Source organism: Miniopterus natalensis, chromosome 5, assembly GCF_054644295.1.
Source record: "Miniopterus natalensis isolate mMinNat1 chromosome 5, mMinNat1.hap1, whole genome shotgun sequence".
NCBI classification, from domain to species: Eukaryota; Metazoa; Chordata; class Mammalia; order Chiroptera; family Miniopteridae; genus Miniopterus; species Miniopterus natalensis.
In genome coordinates this window covers 19,177,957-19,200,081 of record NC_142085.1, presented here as the reverse complement: position 1 = coordinate 19,200,081, position 22,125 = coordinate 19,177,957, and the positions used below count along the sequence as shown (strand labels likewise).

The following is a 22,125-nucleotide window of genomic DNA, read 5'->3' as shown; positions in this document are numbered from 1 at the left end:
ACCACGGTTTCAGGTTTCAGGTCAGGGCACATAAAAGAATCAACCAACAATTATCTTTCTCAAATCAATAAATGGGGGTGGGGGGAGTATAAAAATAAAGCAGACTGAAGGCTGAATCAACAGTGAACCAAATCCAGGGAAGGAAAGGCATCAGACAGTGTGAGCGTCCACAGAGTAACCTGATAATTCACTTAACTAAATGAAAGACTGAAAAAATTAAGAGATTTCTGTATTGCCCTAATTCAAATATGGTAGACTGTCTTGCTGTGTATATGCACTCTCACTCCCTTCCCCTCTACATATTTTTAAAACTCAATTAGATCCATTGCTCTATGGGGGAAAAAAGAGATCAAGCTGCAAAAAAGCAAAAGGTTACTGATGAAACTCAAGATTCACTTTATTCACCGTGAGAAGTGAAACAGATACATTAAATCCATTAAGAAGGCAAAGTCCACTTCTTACCCTCCCAAACATGCACTGAAATAACAGTTAAGATCTACACTGCCTTATTTTCAACAAAATTAAATAAAAATATAATTTCTTCCAGGCAAGTGCTAATTTATCTAACTAGTATGGCCAACATTTTTTCTTATTTTTCCCCCCATTGCATGCAGTATTTTATTTTTTACAATTTATTAAGGACAACTGTTCCCATATTAGAAGGGGTGTGTGTATGTGTTTGTGAGTGTATGTTTTTGTCTCTTTTATGCCTTTTTTAAATGTATCTTTATTGATTTCAGAGAGAGGAAGGGAGAGGGAGACAGAAACAGCAATGATGAGTCACTGATCGGCTGCCTCCTGCACACTCCCTACTGGGGATAAAGCCCAAACCCAGGCATGCGCCCTGACCGGGAATCAAACTATGATCTCCTGGATCCTAGGTCAATGCTCAACTGCTGAGCCATGCCGGCCAGGCTCTGCCTTTTTTTATTACAAGTTTTTAGTGTCGATATTATTGCAGGTGCTCCCTTTCTACTCTTTGCCCTCTTCTTCCTCCCCCTCCCTCCCTTAATTATAATAAAGTAATGAGTCAAAGGTTACTCCCCAGCATTATCAGTGGGGAAAGAAAACCACAAAAAAGCACAGAACTGAAATATTGTTTTGTTTTGACTATAATTCAAGTAAGTTACCCAAAGATATGAATCTAAAACACCCTCATAAAGTTATTCAGTAACAATGTAAAAACTCTGTTTTAAAATATATATATTGACAAAAGGTTCTTTAAACTATTATCATCATTGAAAAATAAAAGCTTACTGGAAAGTCCTTATCCAGTTCATTTATCTGAACGGCAAAGTTGTCTGGAAATACTCCTTCTTTACCATTCAGTTCACCCTTCCACCAGCCAGCTTCTCCAGTCTCCTAAAATGCAACATGAAGAATGATAAAGACAATAGGGGTTCTCTTTAAATATGGAAAAAATTACAGAAAACTTGAATTCCATGATTTTTACAAGGAAAAGAAAAAAAGCCTAAACAGATGAGGTCCTCCTAATAGAAAATATTCCTCGCATATTGCTTCTAGCAGTAGTTATAAAATTGGGTTTAATTTTAAGTAAATTAAGTAATATTTAATTTATAAGGATAAAAAGTTCTCTAAGAGGAGAAAGGAAAAAGAAAAGTGGGAGAGGAGGGTGAAGAGAAAATCTGAATTTCCAAACTGTAACTTCTAAACCTTCTACCCAACATTTTATATACTAAATATTATCCACATTACTGACTTGCTTTAGAAATTAACAAGCTCTTCAATTCCTTCCAAATGCCATCCTTCCATGATAAATTAGTCCAAACTGTACGAACATTCAAAATGGCACACAGTGAACCACCTGATTGTTAATTTAAAACAATGGAAAGAGCGTGGGCCAGTGTTGCACAGTGGTTAGAGCATCGGACTGTGCATGGGTCTTAGGTTCGATTTCTGGTCAAGGGCACATACCCTGGTTGCAGGTTCCCTCCCAGCCTCCAGCTGGGCAAGTGCAGGAGGCAACCAGTAGATGTGTTTCTCTTACATGGATGTTTCTCTCTCTTCCCACCCCCCACCCCCACTTTCCCTCTACTCTCTCTGAAAAAGCAATGGAAAGGTATTCTCAAGTGAGGATTGAAAAAATAAATAAAACAATGGAAAGAAATTTCAAAAACTATTCAATAGAATTACACCATAAACAAAATACTTGTAACTTTGCTCTATTACAAATTCTAATTATAGGATTCCAATAATACTGGGTTTTTTTTTTCTTTTGTCTCAATCCATTCAAAGTTGTAAAACTACCTTATTCTTTTAAATAGTTGCACTATTTTCCACAGTATAAAGTTTCATAATCATTTACATGTTGAGGGACAATTTAAATTGTTTCCTTATATTCCTTATGGGTTTTTTTTAAATATATTACAAACAATACAAAAACATTGGGTGAAAAAATTCAGTGAGGTAAAAGAAAATAAGAACAGAAACTGGAGGTGGGTTAAGGTTGAAGAAAAAATGCAACATGATGGTAAAAAAATAATTCCCAGTATATCAATTATAACAAAGATAAAAGTTTCCTAAAAACAAACAAACAAAAAAACCAACCTCTCACTATGTGCTCGATTCTCAGGACACAGAAACAAACAACACAAGGTCCCAGCTCTTCTAGAGCTCACATGGTAGGGGGATTGTAAGAATACTGAAAATTGTTTCTATGAATGAATTTCATGATATGATTCAGTGAAAAATGAGAAAGATCTTACCTTACTTATCAAATGGATTATCTCTCCCTCTTTAAAAGTAAGTTCATCTTCATTAGAACCTTCATAGGCAAATAACGTTCTACAATATTCCTTAGCTAAAATAAAGAATGTAAATAATGTAGCTTATATAAATTGACTGTTTCAACAAAGTTACTAAATTTCTATGTAGTGCCAAGAAATGTACACTAGAAGCTATTAAAATGAATTTAATAATTTCAGCCAATACTATATGTGGAATTAAGTAACAATTTCACTGATCATTCATTCAACTACTTACTAAGCTCCTGCTATGCTCCCAGCACATTCTAACTGTGGGAGTGAAACATCAGTGCACAAAACATATTAAAATCCTCGACCTCATGGTGCCTATATCTAGCAGAATTTAATACTCTGACCAAGTAGTACAGTGTTGACAAATGTCTTCAACAAATCTAATAATATATTTGAGCACGTTTCATTCCTAGTATGAGAGTTTTATTGAAACACTCACCTTTAGTTTTACCTTCAGTGTCTGTTTTTGTTATCTCCATGTTCTGAGTTCTGGATCCCAGTGACTGTAGGATCGAGGGCTACAACAGAAAAGGATGAGATTAACTATTTTTTGTTGTTGTTAATCCTCACCTGAGGATATTTTTTCTACTGCTTTTCAGGGAGAGTGGAAGGGAGGGCGGGGTGAGAGAGATCAATGTGAGAGAGACACATCAACTGGCTGCCTCCCGCATGTGCCCCGACCAGGGACTGGGAGTGAACCCGAAAACCCAGGTACATGCCCTTGATGGGGAATCAAGCTGGTGACCCACCCTTTGGAGCTCGGGCCAATGCTCTAACCACTTAGCCACACCGGCCATGGTGAGATCAACTATTTTAAGTTAGAATAAACATAATACTGTTAAACAAATTTTCCATTTACAGTTACACAGCTTTCCCTAGTGGTACTTACAGCCAGGTTAGAAATGTTATTAAAAACTATGCCACGAAAAAGAGAACGCTCTCAAAGGTGACTTAAATGATAGCTCAGAACCTCTAACTTTTAAAACTTCCTGGTTGTATGATTAAAAAAATACTATGATACTCACAATGCAGTATCCTAACTTTAGAACCTCTAAAATTAGGGATAGCATTTAGAAACTTACTATGGATCAATCCCTGAGCTAAGCACTCTACATTCATTATAACTAATCTGCAGAACCCCCTGCATAAGGTAGGCACTCCTCCTATAGACAAGGAAACAGATATATAATTTGACCATGATCAGAGTAATTTAGTAGAACCCAGGTTGAAACCTAGAAAATATGACACCAGAATGTCAGTATGCTCTTAGACAACATCACTAATCTTCCTTACAGTGAGACAGAGAAAAAAGTCTCAATACTTCATTGCTGCTATAGAAATGAAAATACTATTAATGTCATTATCAGTATAGTCTTATTAAAACTATAGTCTAGTAGACAATTTTCCACTATATTTTACTGCAGTTAAGTCCTTCACTGCTTCCTTGAGTCCTATCCCCAGAAATAACACTCTATTTGACCTTAGACTTAACTGCTTAGTTAAAAATCTGAACATACCACTAACTTATCTATCACTGTATGTTCTGTTTAACTTTTTTTAAAATCTTCACCCAAGAATACGTGTATTGATTTAGGAAAGAGGGAAGGGGGGAGAGAAAGAGAGAGAGAGAGACATCAATCTGAGAAAAATTTTGATTGGTTCACCCCGACCCAGGATGGAACCCTCAACCTAGGTATGTGCCCTGACTGGGAATCAAATCAACAACCTTCTGGAGTAGGGGATGATGCTCTAACCAACTGAGCGACCTGGCCAGGGCTGTTGTGTTTAAATTTTAAGATACTCACTTTAATTCCTCCCAATTCTAACAAGCGTTATCTTCCAACCCAGTGTCACCTACAAACATAGCAAATGCTCTCCCTACTTTATCAATTCCTAGATCAGTGATGAAAGCAAGCCTCAAAAGCCCATCATGTAGGGTGACCTTGAAACTACTATCATAATCACAACTCTGGAGTAGTGGCCATTATAAATGGCAATGAAAAGGTTACTAGTGTAGGTGTCAACACACAGGCATGGACATCTGTCCAATATCATCCACTTGTGCTCTTAAGATGAATGTGTGTCACTTTGTGAATTCCACCTCAAATGCAAAAAGAAATGGTGTCATGGAAATCACAAGCTGCAGGACAACACGAACTGTGTGATAACTGAGATAGAGGGGACAGAGGAGCCCCCCTTGTCAGGCGCAGACCAGACCTCCCAACTCCCAGGTGCCTCGTGCCTCCACGTGGAAAGATCCTTCCACCACTCAAGCATTGCCTCGAAATGGATGATTGTGATTCGATCCTTAGCCCTGCCCATGAAGCAATTCCTGGACAGTTGGCGCAGTTGTCCAACTGCTCTGGAGGCTTTTGGCAGAGCCAACCAGATCAGTCCTATGACCCACAGCAATGGCCTCCTGGTTTAGTGGCCTTGGTTCTGGCTTAAGCCATTCCCTAGACAAAGTGGGCAGCAGTGTGGCTTCCTCACAGGACACATCTCTAACTTCACAAAAGAGGTGCTGAAGAAGGAATCAAAAAAAGAGGAAGAGACACTTGAGTCTAACAGGAAGGAGGCTGAAGTCACTCAGGCAATGTTAAGAGCAGAGAATGAGAGACTTGAAACTCTCTGTAGTATCTAGAACAGAAGTATGACCATCAGAGCTTCAAATGAAACTGCAAACTGCTGCTTACTGACCTAGCCCACAGCAGAAAGACTTAGAGATCAAACTTCTGAGAGGAAGACAGACAGTGCTAAAGAATAAGCTGCAGTCAGCCACTGAGAAAATTCTGGAGCTGACCTTGTTCCATCAATCCTGCATCACCTCCACTGGATGATGACATCAACCCTCATGCTTCAACTTGCAATGGAGGTGACATGGACTTTCCTGACATGATTTCACCACAACAGGAAATAAACAAACTGTCAAAGTTGTAACACTTGAGGCTGAAGTTAGCCATTGAAGGTGTTTTGCTCAGCCTTTCACAGCAAACAGCTATGATCACCATGAATTCTACAAACTCCATCAAGTACCATCAAGAAATTTAAACAGAAGCAAAACAAATACATTGATGACCATCAACTTGAAATGGCAATATTGCAGAATGTTCACAAACAAAAAGTGGAAGAAATAAGATGTAGGTATCAAGATAAAATAAATGAATAAGAAGAAAAAAAATTGAACTTGGAAATCTTTTACAGCAGGGTGGCTCTGAAATCAGAGAAACTGATGCCTCTAAAATTAATGATATGCAAAAATCTATTCAAATTCTACAAACTGGGGGGGAGGGGGGGGAGAAGAAAAAAACAAAAAACAGCCCACCAAGGCCAAAGGACTTTAAATCAGAATTAAATCCCTCAAAAAAAATTTATCTTCTGTACAAAATGAGAGATGTTTTAAGAAGAGAACAACTCCAGAAAAATGAGCAACAGAAAAAACTGAAGAATGTGAATTGAAATATTACGAAGCAAATTAATAAGGTGACGAAAAAGAAAAAAGTTCTTCCCCAAAGTACATTCATGAAAGAAGTGTTGAGAGCGCAACAAGCACTGTCTGATGCTGAAAATAAAATAATGAGACGGAGTAGTCTCAACCAGAATAACAATCTCATTGACAACAATCAACATTTGGAGAAGGAACCAGCACAAATTCAGCTCAGCGCAGAGCAGCTCTGCAAAGCCAACGATGCTCTTTTAGGTCAGTTTGAGCTTATTCCACAGCAGCCCTCCACAGGGTCAATGACCACAGAATGCAGTCTCTCTGAAGGCAATGATGCCTGATGAACTCAGTGAGTCTTCTAAACTGCTCCAAGAGGAGCTTCAAGGGCTGAGGAAATCAATGCAGAAAAAAGAAGCAACAATGAGAACCCTGGAGAAAGATCCCGGAGATTGTCCGATTCAATCACTGCAACCTCTGAACTAGAAAGACAACGTGAACAAACTGATTCAGAGGTTAAGCAGCTAAAGGAGAAACAAGATGTTTTATAAGACCTACTTAAGGAAAGAGAGTTCTTAATCAAAGCCAAAAGTGATGCAATCCTTCAAGTGAAAATTTCAGTAATAAAGTGAGTGAAAAGAAACTTCTGAGGCAGGCAGTAACCAATCTGAATGAGAGACTATTGAATTTTGAAGGTGACATGTGGAAACTCAAACACGAAAATGAAAAAACAGTAGAAAACTTCATGGGAAAAGGAAACAGAAAATCAAGCACTACAAGAGGCAAATATGCAACTTTCTACGATGAGGAAAGAGAAAGAACTGGAATATGCTGCAATGACGAAAAAGGCTCTTGCTGTAAAGCAACTACTGGAAAAAAAAAAGAACAGAGCAAGGCAGGGGAATTAAGTCAGCTTTTACAGGCAGTAGCATCACTCCAGCAAGAAACAGTTATGTTTCAACAGGAGCTAAATGAAGTCATGTTGGCACTGAAACAGAAACAAATGGTAAACTGTCTTAGAGAGGAAGTTCAATATTTACATGACAAAGAATTATACTTAAACCAGGACCTGGAGAGATCCCTTAGCCATGCTTTAGCATCACAAGATTCTCCTTTGCCAGAAGCTTGGGCTGCAGAAGATGGAGCAGCTAATCTTAGAAGGAAAGTCAGTACTGGAGGAAAAGTCAGGTTTGTCTTCTAAAGCAATGGAAAAGGCAAGCCATCAAGCTAGTCTGCAGGTACAGTCACTGCAGGAACAATGTTATCACCGCGGAGAGAGATGAAAGTGCACTACAGCTTTCTGTGTCTCAAGAACAAGAAAAGTAGTATGCTCACGCACTAGCTAACCTGAAGTTGGTACCAGCTGAAAGGCAGATAGTCTAGACAGAAAACTGGGAGTGTTACAGGGGTGTCTGGATAAAGGGATGCTGGCTTGAATTAGAAGGAAGAACAAATTAAAGAATTTAAATAACAAAATGAGGTAGAAAAGGTAGTGCTAGATAACCTAAAAAAGAAATTAATGAACTTATACTAAGTAGCACAAAAGGAAAAGTCAACACAGTCCAAATGAGAAACCTCTTTAGAGGATATTTTCAAACATCAAAACACAAAGGTCATTAAGTGTTACAATAGGAAGCACCCTGCATATCAAAAGTGAAGGAATGGAGTTGCTCAGCGAAGACCAAGGCAGGTGGATGACCAAGTGGCTGAGATCAAAAAGTGTCCCCCACACACCTCTGAGGCCAGTAGTCCATGCACAAGGGTTCTTTTTCAGAACTTTTTGTTAAATATCTAGAAGCAGACTCTTACTCAGTTTTTCCAGCAGCAAAACACTCTGCTTGTGATATAAAGCCTTGAGATTCACCAGGAAAGACAAAACAAGCTAAAAATGTGCCACCAAGTCTTCAAACTACCAGAGGACCCACACCCAGAAAACAGATGTGAATTCCTGTTCCACAGTTGTGTGTTATTCACCCACCTGGACCTGCAACTGGTGGGTCTGGGCAGGCATCTTCTTCTAAATGCCATTACTAATGTTTTGCCCACATATTCACCTTTGCTACTGCCATCTGACAAGAGTACTCAAGTTGTTCTGAAAGACCTTCCAAAGCAAAACAGATGATTCTTGAGCCAGAAATAAGAGCACTTTAAAGCAGTGGCCTTTAGGGAAAAGGCACATATTTGTTTTTGTACTTTTACTTTGTTTAATAAAGACATTCTTAATATTTAATAAAAAAAAAATTGTTAGTGTTGTCATGAAATGTTTCAATATACAGTGGTTCCTTGGTTTTCAAATGTCTCTGCTGACAAACATTTCGGTTTACCAGCGCTGTAAACCCGGAAGTAAATGCTTTGGTTTTCGAACACACCTTGCAAATCGAACATGCCACATGGCTTCCACTGAGTACAAGATCCTGAGGCCTAGCTGTCACTGTGGATCCCTTGGTTTTCAAACGTTTCAGAACTCAAACAATCTTCCAGAATGGATTACATTCGAAAACTGAGGTACCACTGTAATCCTAAACTTTGGAGTTGGAAAGGGGAGCCTGAGATCATTTACTATAATGGCCCTGCTAATGCAGACATTGCCTCTCCAACATTCCTAGTGGTTACATGGCTACAGCAAGACTCCAAAAATCCACCAAGAACTCCAATCTTTATCTTTAAAACCAAGAACTGATTAGCCATAACCTTAAGGCTGGATGTCTCAGAGATGGGAGAAGATAGGGTACAAAGTACAAGTTTTCTTTCCTGAACTCAGATCATAATTACATGAGAAAATATGTAGCAAGCTAGGAAAGAAAAAAAATGTTCAAACTAGATATGTTAGAAAATTTCAGAATATATTTCACCAACCAAAGCAGTCTTAAAAGTGAAATACAGCCTGGCCTGCATGGCTAAGCAGTTGAGCATCAACCTATTATCCAGGAAAATGTGGTTCAATTCCTGCTCAGGGCTTATGCTCAGGTTGGAGCTCAATCCCCAGTGGGGGGTGTGCAGGAGGTAGCCGATCAATGACTCTCTCATCATTGATGTTTCTATCTCTCTCTCTCTCCCTCTCCCTTCCTCTCTATAAAATCAATAAAGATATATAAATATAAATATAAATCAGCTGCCTCCTGCATGTCCCCGACTGGGGATCGAACCTGGAACCCAGGCATGTGCCCTGACTGGGAATCAAACCGCGATCTCCAGGGTCCTAGGTTGATGCTCAACCACTGAGCCATGCCCGGCTGAGCTATTTTTTTTAAAAGTGAAATACAGCTACACTAGGCAAGTAAATACTAAAATACCATAAACTCTTTAAGAGTTAAATAAAAACATACAAATGAGAACTACAAGGGAAACAATACCCTAAATGTCACGGGAAAGACTCCTATCTGAAACAAGTATAACCTATCTGAAGCTCCCAGATGTTAACAACAGGGACAACAGCTTTGAAATAAATGCCCTTAAGATTGTAGCTATTTCTCCCCCAAAATAAAAACTTAAGAACTTAGCTTAATATCTCTCATTAGAGCTTATAATTTACGGTACATTCACTTTGATTTATTTCACAATTCCAGTGAAATGCTAAAGAAAAATAAAGTTCTCCATATATTTAGAGAGGGATGAGTAGGTTTCACCATTGCTGACAAACCAGAGAAAAGTCAAGCAGCACCTAATACACTTAGTTTCTCATTGCAAAGCCATTTTAAAATGGCCCATTTGAGGCCTACTTCAGATTAAATATATATATATTTAGCTTTATTTAAATATACATATTCTTAGTTTTAAAAGGAAAAAAACAGGCTTATCTTTTCTATTTTTAAACTATAACAACTAAAACTCTAAAGCTTCCACTAAGGAGAGTTTGTGTTAAATTTACCACAAAACATTCTAATTTTATAAAAATCAAACATACACATTAATCACTATAAACTTGAAAAGAGTTTCTCAAACTTCTTAATCAATGACCAGTAACCTCAAAAAAGGATATTTAAGAGTTGCAAAGTGACTTTTACATTTTAAAAAACGCTTACTGAGCCCTGGCCGATGTGTCTCGGTGGGTTAGAGCATCACCCCTATATACAAAGGTTGTAGGTTTGATCCCAGGTCAGGGCACATACAAGTACCAACCAATGCATAAATAAGTGGAACAAGAGGTCGATGTTTCTCTCTCTCCCTTCCTCTCTCTCTCACTGAAAATAATTTTTTAAAAAAAATCCTCACCTGAGAATATTTTTCCATTGCTTTTAAAGAGGGGGGGGGGGGGGAAGGAAAACATTGATATGAGAGAGACACACTGATTGGTTGCCTCCCGCACACGCCCCAACCAGGGCTGGGCATTGAGTCTGCGACCAGGGTACTTGTACGCACTCTTGGCCGGAATCAAAACTGGGACCCTTTAGTCTGCAGGCTGACACACTAAGCACTGAGCAACCCGGCTAGGGCTAGAATAATTTTTTTTTTTAAATGAGAGAAATGGTGAAGTTAATCTACGTAAAGTTTACCCACATTACCTTTTCTGATTTTTTCTCTTCTGTTTCACTACTGGATGTTCTTGTCCTAAGTTTCACAGAGCCTTCTTTAAAAATGTCTCCAAATCCAATCCCTCGAATTTTCTTTGGCTGTGTCACCGATCCAGGCGCAGTGTCATTCCCATTCCCCAGAGAGGAGAAAGATAAGGTGGGCCCAGTCCATACAGATTCTGAAAGAACAATGTGTTTCTTAAGAAGGACACCTAACATCACGAGACTCCTGATACTCCCCTTCCAGACTGTTTACATTCTGTACCTCCTCATAAAAAATGCCAAGTAAAAATAATACTCAAATGGCCGAGTACTAACATATTCAAAAGAGTAATATGCACTTTATACTGATGTTTTTCTGAATGTTACTGTGTTAAACAGTAACAATTTAGGTATTTTTAATTAGTAAAATGCTAATTAATAAATCCAAAAAATCATATTATACAAGATCCTTAACAAGAGCATGTCAAATATACATCTTTGGGCAAAGATATGAAATATAAGACTGAAGCATATAAAGTTGAGCCAAAAATCTGGTAGCCACTAGCTCTTCTTTCTCAGTCATTCCCATATCCCATCATCACAAGGTGCAGTTCTTTATACCACCTATTTAGCTCCTATTCTACCCATGTTTCTCCATCCCCATGATCATTACTCTAATATAAACTGATACTATTTCTGCCTTAATTATCAAAACATTTTCAACTAATCTCCCTATCCCAGTCTTACTCATCTCCAATCCACTTTCAATAATGCAACCAAACCAATCTATCTAAAAAACAATCTAATCATTTCAACTCCCCTTTAAGGCTTCTTGGTGTCAGAGTTTAGCATTTTTGTAATGCCTTCTTAAACGTGACCGAATAATTTCTCCAGTCTCAACACTCACCACATCCAAGTATATACTCTACAATCCCTCTAAACTGAATGTCTCACGATCTTGAAAACACTATGCTCTTTGTTCACCCTCTGAAACAAACTTGCCTAGGGATTTCCTACCTTTTCTGGGATCTCAATCTGTAACTTCCTCTGGGGTGCATTCCCTTATATAGTGCTAAATTTGGTTTCTCTTACATGCATCTATAGCACTCTAAACTTTCCCGTCACAAACATTTCTCATGTGGAATTATAATCACTTGTTTAATCAATAGTCTTTTCTTTCTCAAAGGACCAAAAGCTTCAAATATGGAAAAGAATCATGCTTATGTTGTTCATTATTGTATTCCCAGAACCTTGCATAATATGTTCACCAATTAGCACTCAATATATTAAATAAGCAAATACATGAATTCTGAATTATTAAATAATAGCTTTTATATTAGGAATCTCTCTTCACTGGATTTGTCTTTCAAATTTCAAATTTAAGAATGCACTGACTCCATCCATGGGAAATGCCACTGAATCACATATCACTACTCATAACTCTCACAGGGCTAAAAGTACACGAGAAGACAGTTCTACAGGTATGATTTTTTTTAAAAATTGAGAGACAACAGGCAAACCAAATGGTTAAAACAGTGAGAATCATTTATATCCATATCCCCATATATTAAACAGCATAGTAACGTAGAAAGTTCAAAATTTCAATTATGATTTTTACCACTCCATGGTTGAATAATCTGTTACAATTTCTTCACCTTTAAAATGGAAGGGAACTAACCTCCTCAAAAGTTATGAGAATTTAACATGACAAAGTGCTTGAAAAATTCTCTGTACACCACAAAAGACTTTTCATTCATTCATTGAGCGTCAATATGCCAATATTCTAAAAACTGGGTATGCAGCAACGAACAAAATAAAATGTATATTCTAACACAGGGGTAGACAGACAGTAAGAAAATTAATAAGGACTAATAACAAGTACACCAAAGATGAAAGAAGACAAGGGAATTAGAATGGGGGGTGGGAACTTTTGGCTGTTCTACACAGAGCTATCAGGAAATGCCTCGCTGAAAAGGTGACTTCTGAGCAGGCTACTGAAATTGTATCAAATGCCATAAGGAGATCTCAAAGAAGATTCCCAAAGGTATACAGCAAGTTCAAAGGCTGTGAGACTTCTTTTTTTTTTTTTAAATATATCTTTATTGATTTCAGAGAGAGGAAAGAAGAGGGAGAGAGAGAGATAGAAACATCAATGATGAGGAGTCATTGATCGAGCCTGCAACCCAGGCATGTGCCCTGACCGGGAATCGAACCCCGATTGCCTGGATCCTAGGTCGACGCTCAACCGCTGAGCCACGCCCAGCCAGGCTGTGAGACTTCTTAAAATGGGTAGCTACTAGAGGTGAGCACTGAACATTCAGAAGGGAGGTAATGGCAAATAACAGGCTATTACAATTATGCAGCAAAATAAAACTTACACCAGGGAGCAGTAGTGGAGGTAATAAAAGAAAACAGGTTCTCCACTTTTACTTAGTAGGTGACAAAAACAGAGTGTGAGATTAAAATTAAGAGTAAAAGATGAATCCAAATCTTTGGTCTAAGTAAGAGAGAGAAGGAGTTACCATTAACTCAGATAAAATTGTGTATAGAGCAGATCTGGGTGAAAAGGGCAGAAGATCAGTTTTGACCATCTTAAGTTTAAGATGCTTATTAGACATCTATAAATAGAGATTTTCACAGGCTTAAGGTGGTGAAAAGATTATACAAGGGAGGAAAATTCCAGCAGATATAGTCACTGGCTTTATAGAATAAGGGGAAAATTGAAAGCAAGTCTTACTTAGCAAGTAAGTAGAATCTGAACGTGGCAAAAGGACACACTAAACAAAAAAAGGTTGTATATATTTGACAAAAATGAGTTATTTTGTTATAAAAATGGAAATATAACACTTCCCTTGAGAAGCTTTTCATCAAATTAAATACTAAAAGATTTTTATCTTGAGATTTTACATAGAAACCAACCAGAACAAATTATGAATTCATTCACCACATTCCTATAAAAAATATAATAGTGACTCTCTTATAACTTTTATTCTAAGGTCACTCAATGAAAACGGAAGGCATAAAAATAAATTACCCATGAAGACTCAGGTAATACTGTCCATCTTTTTTCTAGAGTCAGAATTATCTACTTAGCAGTAATAGCTAAGAGTTTTAACTGGTCAAACCAAGAATATCATCCCATATATTTCAGTTTATTGATTAAAAGAAGAGAACAGAAGAGCTCTACTAAATGTAAAGAAGTATAAGTAGAAACTATGTAAAATAATCAAATTGTGGTAGATATGGCATTCCAATACTCTAAGCAAAAAATAACATTTTATAATGTCCAGTTGACAATAATTCCTATAACAGCTACTAGAAATACACACTATTTTACTAACTAAAAAGACTGTTAAACTACCAATTATAGACACAGGACATTACACTTTGTTAGGACACAGGAAGAGTGAACGTCAATTCTTTAAGTCATAATGCATAAGATCAAACTCTTAAATTAAAACTTAAAGGACTATATACTTTCATCACTGAAGTCCTAAAGTCTTTACAAAGCACTCACTTCCTGGCATTCAAATCGATATTCAAAAACTCTCTGCCTAAAAATTAAGAATTAAAAAAAAAGGAATTATAGGGTACTTAAACCGCTGACTTACCACCCCATAATCACAAAGCTCCACATTTAGAATGCTTGTTATTGTAAAGGGGTTAAACAAGCAAGGAAGTATATTTTTAACAGATACAACTCTGCAAGGTTACTAAAAATTCAAATAAGGCTCAACAGTGCAAGAAAATGCCCAAACTATTTATAATTATAAAAATAATAATCTACATCAAAATTTAAATTTGATTTCTTTTGCTAGTGGTCCCATATGGACTTTAAATTTTGTGCAGTTGTTTTTTGTTTTTTTTTAAATCCTCAGCCAAGGATATTTTTTCCATCGCTTTTCAGAGAGAGTGGGAGGCAGGGAAAGGAGAGAGAAGAACATCGATGTGAGAGAGACATATCAATTGGTTGCCTCCTGCACACACCTCGACCAGAGCAGGGGATCCAGCCTGCAACGGAGGTACATGCCCTTGGCTGGACCTGAACCTGGACCCCCTCAGTCCGAGGGTCGACGCTCTAACCACTGAGCAAAACCAGCTAGGGCTGTACATATTTTAAGGGCTCAATTTATATGGCATCATAAAAATCATTTCACCATAAGCTTTAATATCAAATTTTAATGTTAAAAGTAAATATCAGAGGATCCAATACCTATAAAACATAAGAAATACCAATATGGATCAGAAGTAATTCAGGGGACAGTTTGCTAAGGAAAAAGTGTACCATTAAATTTAAGCCAGATGTTTTCAGTACCTATATTTGTTCTCTAATGGTTTTTATACATCCTCAAAACGTAAGTTTTGACTTCAGAATTGGTACCAAGCATTCTCAAGTAAGTGTAGCATAAAATAATACATCAATTTGTTATGACTCCTCTATTTATTCCTATCTCAGTGATTTTCTATCTTTCAATGGAATCAGCATCTGTACTGAAGATTGACTTCAACATCTTTGACTTCAGGAATTTCTAAAATTAGGACATTGGCAAACTCAGAACAAAACTGTATGTAAGCCTATCCTAAGTGGGAAGAAATAAGGTAACATCAGTATTACCATTTCACAATCAGGGTATTAAAGGTTTACTCTAGGCTGAAGCAGACATCAGAGGAAAAAAACATTCAATTATTTTGCCTAGCTGCTTAGCTCATTTTGAGACCCTGACATAAAGCTGGTGGATTTTTTCCCTGAAAGTAGATAAACCAAAGCTCACAGTTCAAAAGCAAGAAAAGAGTTTCAAAAAATACAAAATAAACACTAGATGATACATAAGGTTTACTTAAATCTATTCAAAAATTTTTAAATAGTCTACCTGAATCCTCCTGGGCTTCATGACTTTCACCATCATCTGTTACCTCTATTTCTTTCACAAAATTTGAGGGAAATAGTCCCAATTTGTTGTTCAGGGTTCCACTCCACCAGCCTTCTTCTACCTGAAAGAAAGAGCTCACAACTCAAAAATAATAAAAATTTCTCTTAAATGAAAATCTTCCCCCTATGGGAAAATTAAGCTACAGAAGTGAATGAGCCCAGTTAGTAATGCAAAATAATCCCTTTAAACCTGTAAAAAAACACAATGGGAAAATGTATTTTAAGCAGATTAAATCTAAATTGACTGGATTAATCATATCAATAGCACTTTGCAACATTTACAACGAGAACTTGTAATCAATTGTAATCTATAAAGAAATTTTCATGAAAGTATCAAATAACCAAGAATAATGTATTAATAGCAAGAAGTAGATAGACTATAAAAAAGTACCAACAATAAAGGCACTTGATTCTCTATGTTCACTGAAATGCTTACACTTAAGAGCCCTGAACTGCCATGTAATAAGACCACCTATCCTGAGACCTCCCCCTACTAACTATAGTAAAAAAGCCAAACCAAATGGAGAAACTACATAATGGCTCTACATAGGAAATCCTAACCTTCAACTCTTCTAAGCACCAAACATGTCAGTGAAGAAGCTCTCCCATGATTCCACTGGCACCCAACCTTGAATCTTTTCAGTTGAAGCCCCAAAGAACAGACATAAGTCATGCCTGCTGAGCCCTATCTGAATTTGTGACACACATACCCATGAACCTAATAAACCAACTATCTTTGCCACAAAGTTTGGTATGGCATGTCATGTAGCAACAGTAACTGGAACAGGCAATCACTTATCTTCTATGATTCAATCTATACATATGTAAAATTGGGATAAAAATTCCTATTTCCAGGTTGTTTAAAAATTAAAAGGAAATAATAAATGTGAATGTTAATATTTTTCAGACATAATATTGGTTCCATAAACATTATTATTATTGCCACCTAGCACAAATAAAACAGAACTGCCGTTTGTATAAACACATTGGAACTTAACATAAACCTAAGTGATAAACTGTATTACATGCTGTTAGGACACAGTATCAATTCCTGTGACAATATACGATATCAAAACATATACTTTGAAAATGAGAGCTTCAGGTGCCAAATAAAACTTTAATATTCCTTAAATGGTAAAAGCAGAGATATGAAAGCTATTTTAAAAATATTTTTAAATATCATTCTAAGATATTAAAGTGAGGGAAAAGTGGTTCGGACTAATATTTCAATGTGATAATTCAAACAATGCAAAGCTTTTTAAAGATTTGCTTTTGTATTCCTTTGCTATGTAAAAGGTAAAATTCCTTCTATTTTACCGCTGCTTTGTGCCTAACGTGAATTCAAAATCAAAGGAAAGATTTATTTATATTCTTAGCCACTTCGATTACATTAATTTTTAGCTTAAAGGTTTTTTCTTTTCTTCCGCAAGTCAACAAATACAAATACAGTACACAAATACTGGGTACAGCAAGGATGAGCGAAGTTTTATTTCTACATATAAGACAAGGTATTAAGTCATTAAAGATCCATTTTGAAGTCTTTATCTTAAAATGTTTGTTAAAAAAAGACAAAACAATGAAACTTGCAAAAAACTGTAACAAAAATTAATATCCTTACAAAGCATTTTTCTGATACCCAGAGCATCAATTCTAATTACTACTTTATCTCTAACACGTTTTCCTTACCTCATCATTAATATCAATAATATCCCCCACTTTCAGTTCCAGTTCATCATCATTTTGTGGAAGGTACTCAAACAGAACTTTACACTGCCGCTTCTTGGTCTCTAAAGGAAGTAACATAAAAAAATTAGGTTAAGAAAGATCATTAAAACAAACAACAGCACCTTTATTTACATACTATGTTCACTGTCATAGGATTTAGTCACATGAACAAAAACAGAACATATAAACATTCTAAGCAACTAACCACAATCAGTTCTGGTTAGCTTTCCACCTTGACCCACATTACAATCTATTCAGCCCAAAATGAATTCAAACGAACTACAAATAAGGCATAAGGATCACAGCATCACAGCAATGAAATCATTTATACATCTGATCCCACCAATTACACAAAAGTAAAATATCCACTGCCAATTTTGAGACTAGAACTACAGACAATAAAAGACACTGTTGGCACAACAAATTTATCACATACAAGTCCTCCAAGCCAGTGATTTCCAGACTACTTCCTGATCAAAATTCAGGAATTCTTAAAATGCACTAATTTAAGAGTATCTGTATTAAAAAAGAGGCAAAATGCACAAATACAAATGTACTTTATTTTCAATAGCTGTTCTCTGATAGATAAAAATCAAACTCATATAGGTAAAGATAAAAATAATTTTACTTTAGCTTTTCAAACAAGCTTCATTTATTCAGACAACTAATGATCATTTATAACCATCCAGCTTTGTGGTTCTCAACTTCTTTCAAACTCTTAATAACTGAGAACTTAGACTCACTCCCATGGATCCTGAGACCCTTCAGTCTGAGGATTGACGCTCTAATCACTGAGCCAAACTGGCTAGGGCTCACTCCCATCTTTAAAAGTGAATCTTTAGAGCATCTATGGGTAGATGACCAGGTATGGCTCATTAAAGGATTGCTTCTTGCTACTCAAAGAAATCAAGAGAAGGCTGAGACCTGGAAGGGCAGCAATGGAAGAATTAGGAAAAATCATCGAAAGCAAAGATGTGTTATTAAAGACCAAGACTAAGATTACCCATACGCTCATATTCCCAATTACTATCTACAAATGTGAAAGTTGGACAGTGAAAAAGGTAGATAGAAAAAAATTGAGCCCGGCCGGGCATGGCTCAGCCGTTGAGCGTTGACCTGGGATCCAGGCGATCAGGGTTCGATTCCCAGTCAGGGCACATGCCTGGGTTGCAGGCTCGATCAATGACTCTCTCATCATTGATGTTTCTATCTCTCTCTCTCCCTCTCCTTTCCTCTCTCTGAAATCAATAAAGATATATTTAAAAAAAAAAAAAAATTGATTCATTTGAAATATGATGTTGGAGGAAAGCTGTATGGCTACCCTGGACCACCAGAAAGATGATCACGTGGTTACTAGAGCAAATTAAGCCTGAAACATTGCTGGGGCAAAAATGACAAAACTGAAGCTGTACTACTTTGGGCACTTCATGCAAAGGCAGTTACTTCAGCTCTAACATTCTACAGATCTATGAAATTATCAACACAAAAAAATAAATCCAACTGAGCCCCAAAACAACAAAAGAATACTGCAACCAACATCATGAAGAGGTGCAAAACAGACGTGACAATCAAGTAGACAGAAGAATCTAATCTCCAAATAAGAAACAGTTACACCTCAGTAATAGTTTCCCCCCTTCCTAAAGGAGTAATTATATCTGATTTTAAAAATGTTTTACAATAAAAGGAACCAAAAAAAGATAACACTGACCATACTTTTATAACTAGCCTAGAGTTTACAGTAAAAATGTTCAAATGTTAGTTTTCATCACATCTCAGAATAATTTTAAGTAATAATTTAAGAATAGTGGCTCTATGCATACTGCAGGAAAACTTCTCAACTTAGACTAGAGATGAGTATACTCCCTCAACACTTTTGCAAGTTTCTGAAGTGGCCTTGAGAAAATGTGCTCATAAATGTGTTCTTTGGAGTTAGCACCTCATAAAAGAGGAGAAAATGATTTTTATTATTGAAAAGGAAAATCTACTTTTTTCAAGGTGCACTTCAAAGAAAATCTTTTGTACCTTTCTGATAATCTTAGGCCTTTAAAAAAAAACATAGCTTGCTTTTAAATGAGTATAAACATCTTTTTAAATTATTTAAGGTAAAAAAGAATATTAATTAGTCTCCCATCCCTAAGCATTATCAATCAACTTTGAGCAGCCTAGTTATAGTTTAACCAAAAGTCTTGGTTTTTCTTCCTCACACCAAGCATAATTCTCCACTGATTGTATTTTGTAAAATTATGCAAAGGAATTTTTCATTTTTCAAAGGAAAGAGCCACACTGGATAAAACAACTAAACAGCCCCTATTATTAACACAAAACATGAGTCATTCATTCTAAAAATATTCTTTCACAAATCCACTTTTAAATGTGGTTCACTCCTAAGTTGAAGTGATGGCCTCTATTGAACTTATCTATTAATTGGCAGCAAAATTAAAAAATTTTTAGCTTTTCACATTTTCAAACAGCATACACAACGTCTACCCATACATACTGATCAATAAATATTTACTTAAGTACCACAATGTATCAGAACCTCTCTAAACACTAAAGAAAAAACCAATACATGCAATAGCAGAGTTGTCAATTTAAAAAAAATGCATGAAATTAAGTCGATTTTAAAAAATTGCAACTAGAATTTTATTTTTATTTTTTAATTTATTGATTTTAGAAAGAGAGGAAGGAGGAAAGGAGGGAGGGAAGGACAGAGAGAGAGAGAAACAAACATTGACTTGTTCTACATCTTTATGTATTTATTGGTTGCTTCCTGTATGTGCCCTGGGATCAAACCAGCAACACTGGCATATCAGGACGACACTCGAACCAACTGAGCTACCTGGCCAGGGCTCCTTTTATTTAAAAATTTTTTTTTAATTGAATTTATTTGGGTTGATATTGGTTAATAAAATTATATAGGTTTCAGGCATACAGTTCTACAATGCATCATTTGTATATTGTAGTATGTGTTTACCACCCCATGTCAAGTCTCCTTCCATCACCATTTATTCCCCTTTCTCCTATCTCCCCCGCTCCCTCTGGCAATCATCACACTGTTGTCTGTGTCCATGAGTCTTTCCTTTTTTCTTTGCTTAATCCCTCCACCTTCTCACCCAGCCCCCAAACATCTCCCCTCTGACAGCTGTCAGTCTGTTCTCTGTATCCATGAGTCTGTCTCCACTTTGTTAGTTTATTTTGTTCATTAGATACTACACATATGTGAAATCATATGGTACTTTTCTAAGTGGCTTATTTCACTTAGCATAATACTATCCAAAAGTAGTAACTAGTATTTTCTTATCACAAGTAATCTCCACATAGCTTTTCAGATGTACAAACAATATCAAGAAAGTTTTTTAAATTAATATTTTGTAAGTAAAGCTTTTAACAATGGAGCTGATAAAGGAGGTACAACAAAGGCAGGGACATATTTCATGTCTTCGATGTATCACTGCTATTCTAAGTCTTTCTCAAACATCTTCCATACAACACACCATAAAAACGCATTATCATCATTTTACCAATGAGAAGCAGGAGCTCAGAAGTTAACCTGTCCAAGACCACAGGGCTAGAGAGGCAAAACTAGAACTATACCCACTTCTGACCCTTGAGGCTTTTATCTTTCCCCTATAGAATCATGCTGCTTCCTTTACAGACCACAACGCTTTAACACAGTTCATGCAGTCTAGTCAGGTCAGATCCTTATTCTTTGAAAATACCATACACTTGCTTATCTCCATGGGTCTTCCAAAGGTAGCAATTCTACCTGGAACTCCATAATCCCCAAAGAAAACCATCAAAAGTTAAGGCACACAGTGATTGAGTCATTTGCTATATATATGGTTGAATCTTCTGCAAATATTCTTTCTTACCCTCAGCAATAAAAGAATCATAACACTTAGGCCATTAAATGAAAGGTTCAAGCTGGTCAAGATTCCAGTTATATTGCTGAGACATATCACTTAAGACAATCAAAATCTTAGAAAATATTATCATTATCACCATCATGAAACAAAAGCTCATGATTAGGGATGCAGTACCGTATCCACAATGTACTTTCAACTGATTCAGTTTAAAATATGTATTTATGTATATAGACAGAGATAAAGCCAATGTGACAAAATGAAAACAAACTTGGGTGAAGAGCATACCATGTTCATTGTACAAGTATTCTTTCAACTTTTCTGTAAAATGTTAAAATTTTCAAAATAAAATAGAAAGTTGGGGGGGGGGCAGACAGCGAGAGATAAACCAAAGAACTTCTATACATATATGCATAACCCATGGACACAGATAACAGTGTGGTAAAGGCCTGGGGAGGGGGTGGTAGCGGGGTGGAGGGGGCCAATGGGGGGTAAAGGAGGAAATCTCTGATACTTTCAATAATAAAGATAAATTTAAAAATAAATAAAGTATGATGTCAAAAAGGAAAGTTAGAACACCCTACCCCATTCATTTGAGAGGCTGTACCTAGGCAGGAGTCATTTGAATGGGTCCTTTTCCCCTTATGAGTCAGAATATTTTAATGTCAAAGAGCAGAGCCTGAACTAATATACTCATTTTTTTTTAAATGTAAGCTGCAAAGATGTACTGTCAGTATAATTCTCAACACCAAAGATGATATTCAGAATTTTCATTACTTTCTTCAGTGCTGGCTCAAAATCAGAAGGCATACTATTTGCTATCAACTGTTTACTAGGAATGAAATCCTAGTCAACTAATTTTTCATATAGCAACATCACTTCAGCACAGCTACTAAGGATC

At 36.6% G+C, this 22,125-nt stretch overlaps 1 protein-coding gene and 1 pseudogene across 2 annotated transcripts in view; one reads left to right on the top strand and one right to left on the bottom strand.

Annotated features, from left to right (window-relative positions):
- The window catches only part of CD2AP (CD2 associated protein), a 91,424-nt gene that overhangs the window by 34,914 nt on the left and 34,385 nt on the right, over window positions 1–22,125 (bottom strand). For both annotated transcript variants that reach the window (XM_016212736.2, XM_087817439.1), the window contains exons 4-9: window positions 17,323–17,423; window positions 15,578–15,698; window positions 10,716–10,903; window positions 3,217–3,295; window positions 2,727–2,821; window positions 1,258–1,362 (exon numbers count right to left, since the gene is read on the bottom strand). In XM_016212736.2, the coding sequence (XP_016068222.1) occupies window positions 1,258–1,362; window positions 2,727–2,821; window positions 3,217–3,295; window positions 10,716–10,903; window positions 15,578–15,698; window positions 17,323–17,423 (689 nt within the window). The remainder of the gene's footprint in view (window positions 1–1,257; window positions 1,363–2,726; window positions 2,822–3,216; window positions 3,296–10,715; window positions 10,904–15,577; window positions 15,699–17,322; window positions 17,424–22,125) is intronic.
- Window positions 6,297–8,070, top strand: LOC107536881 (thyroid receptor-interacting protein 11 pseudogene; annotated as a pseudogene).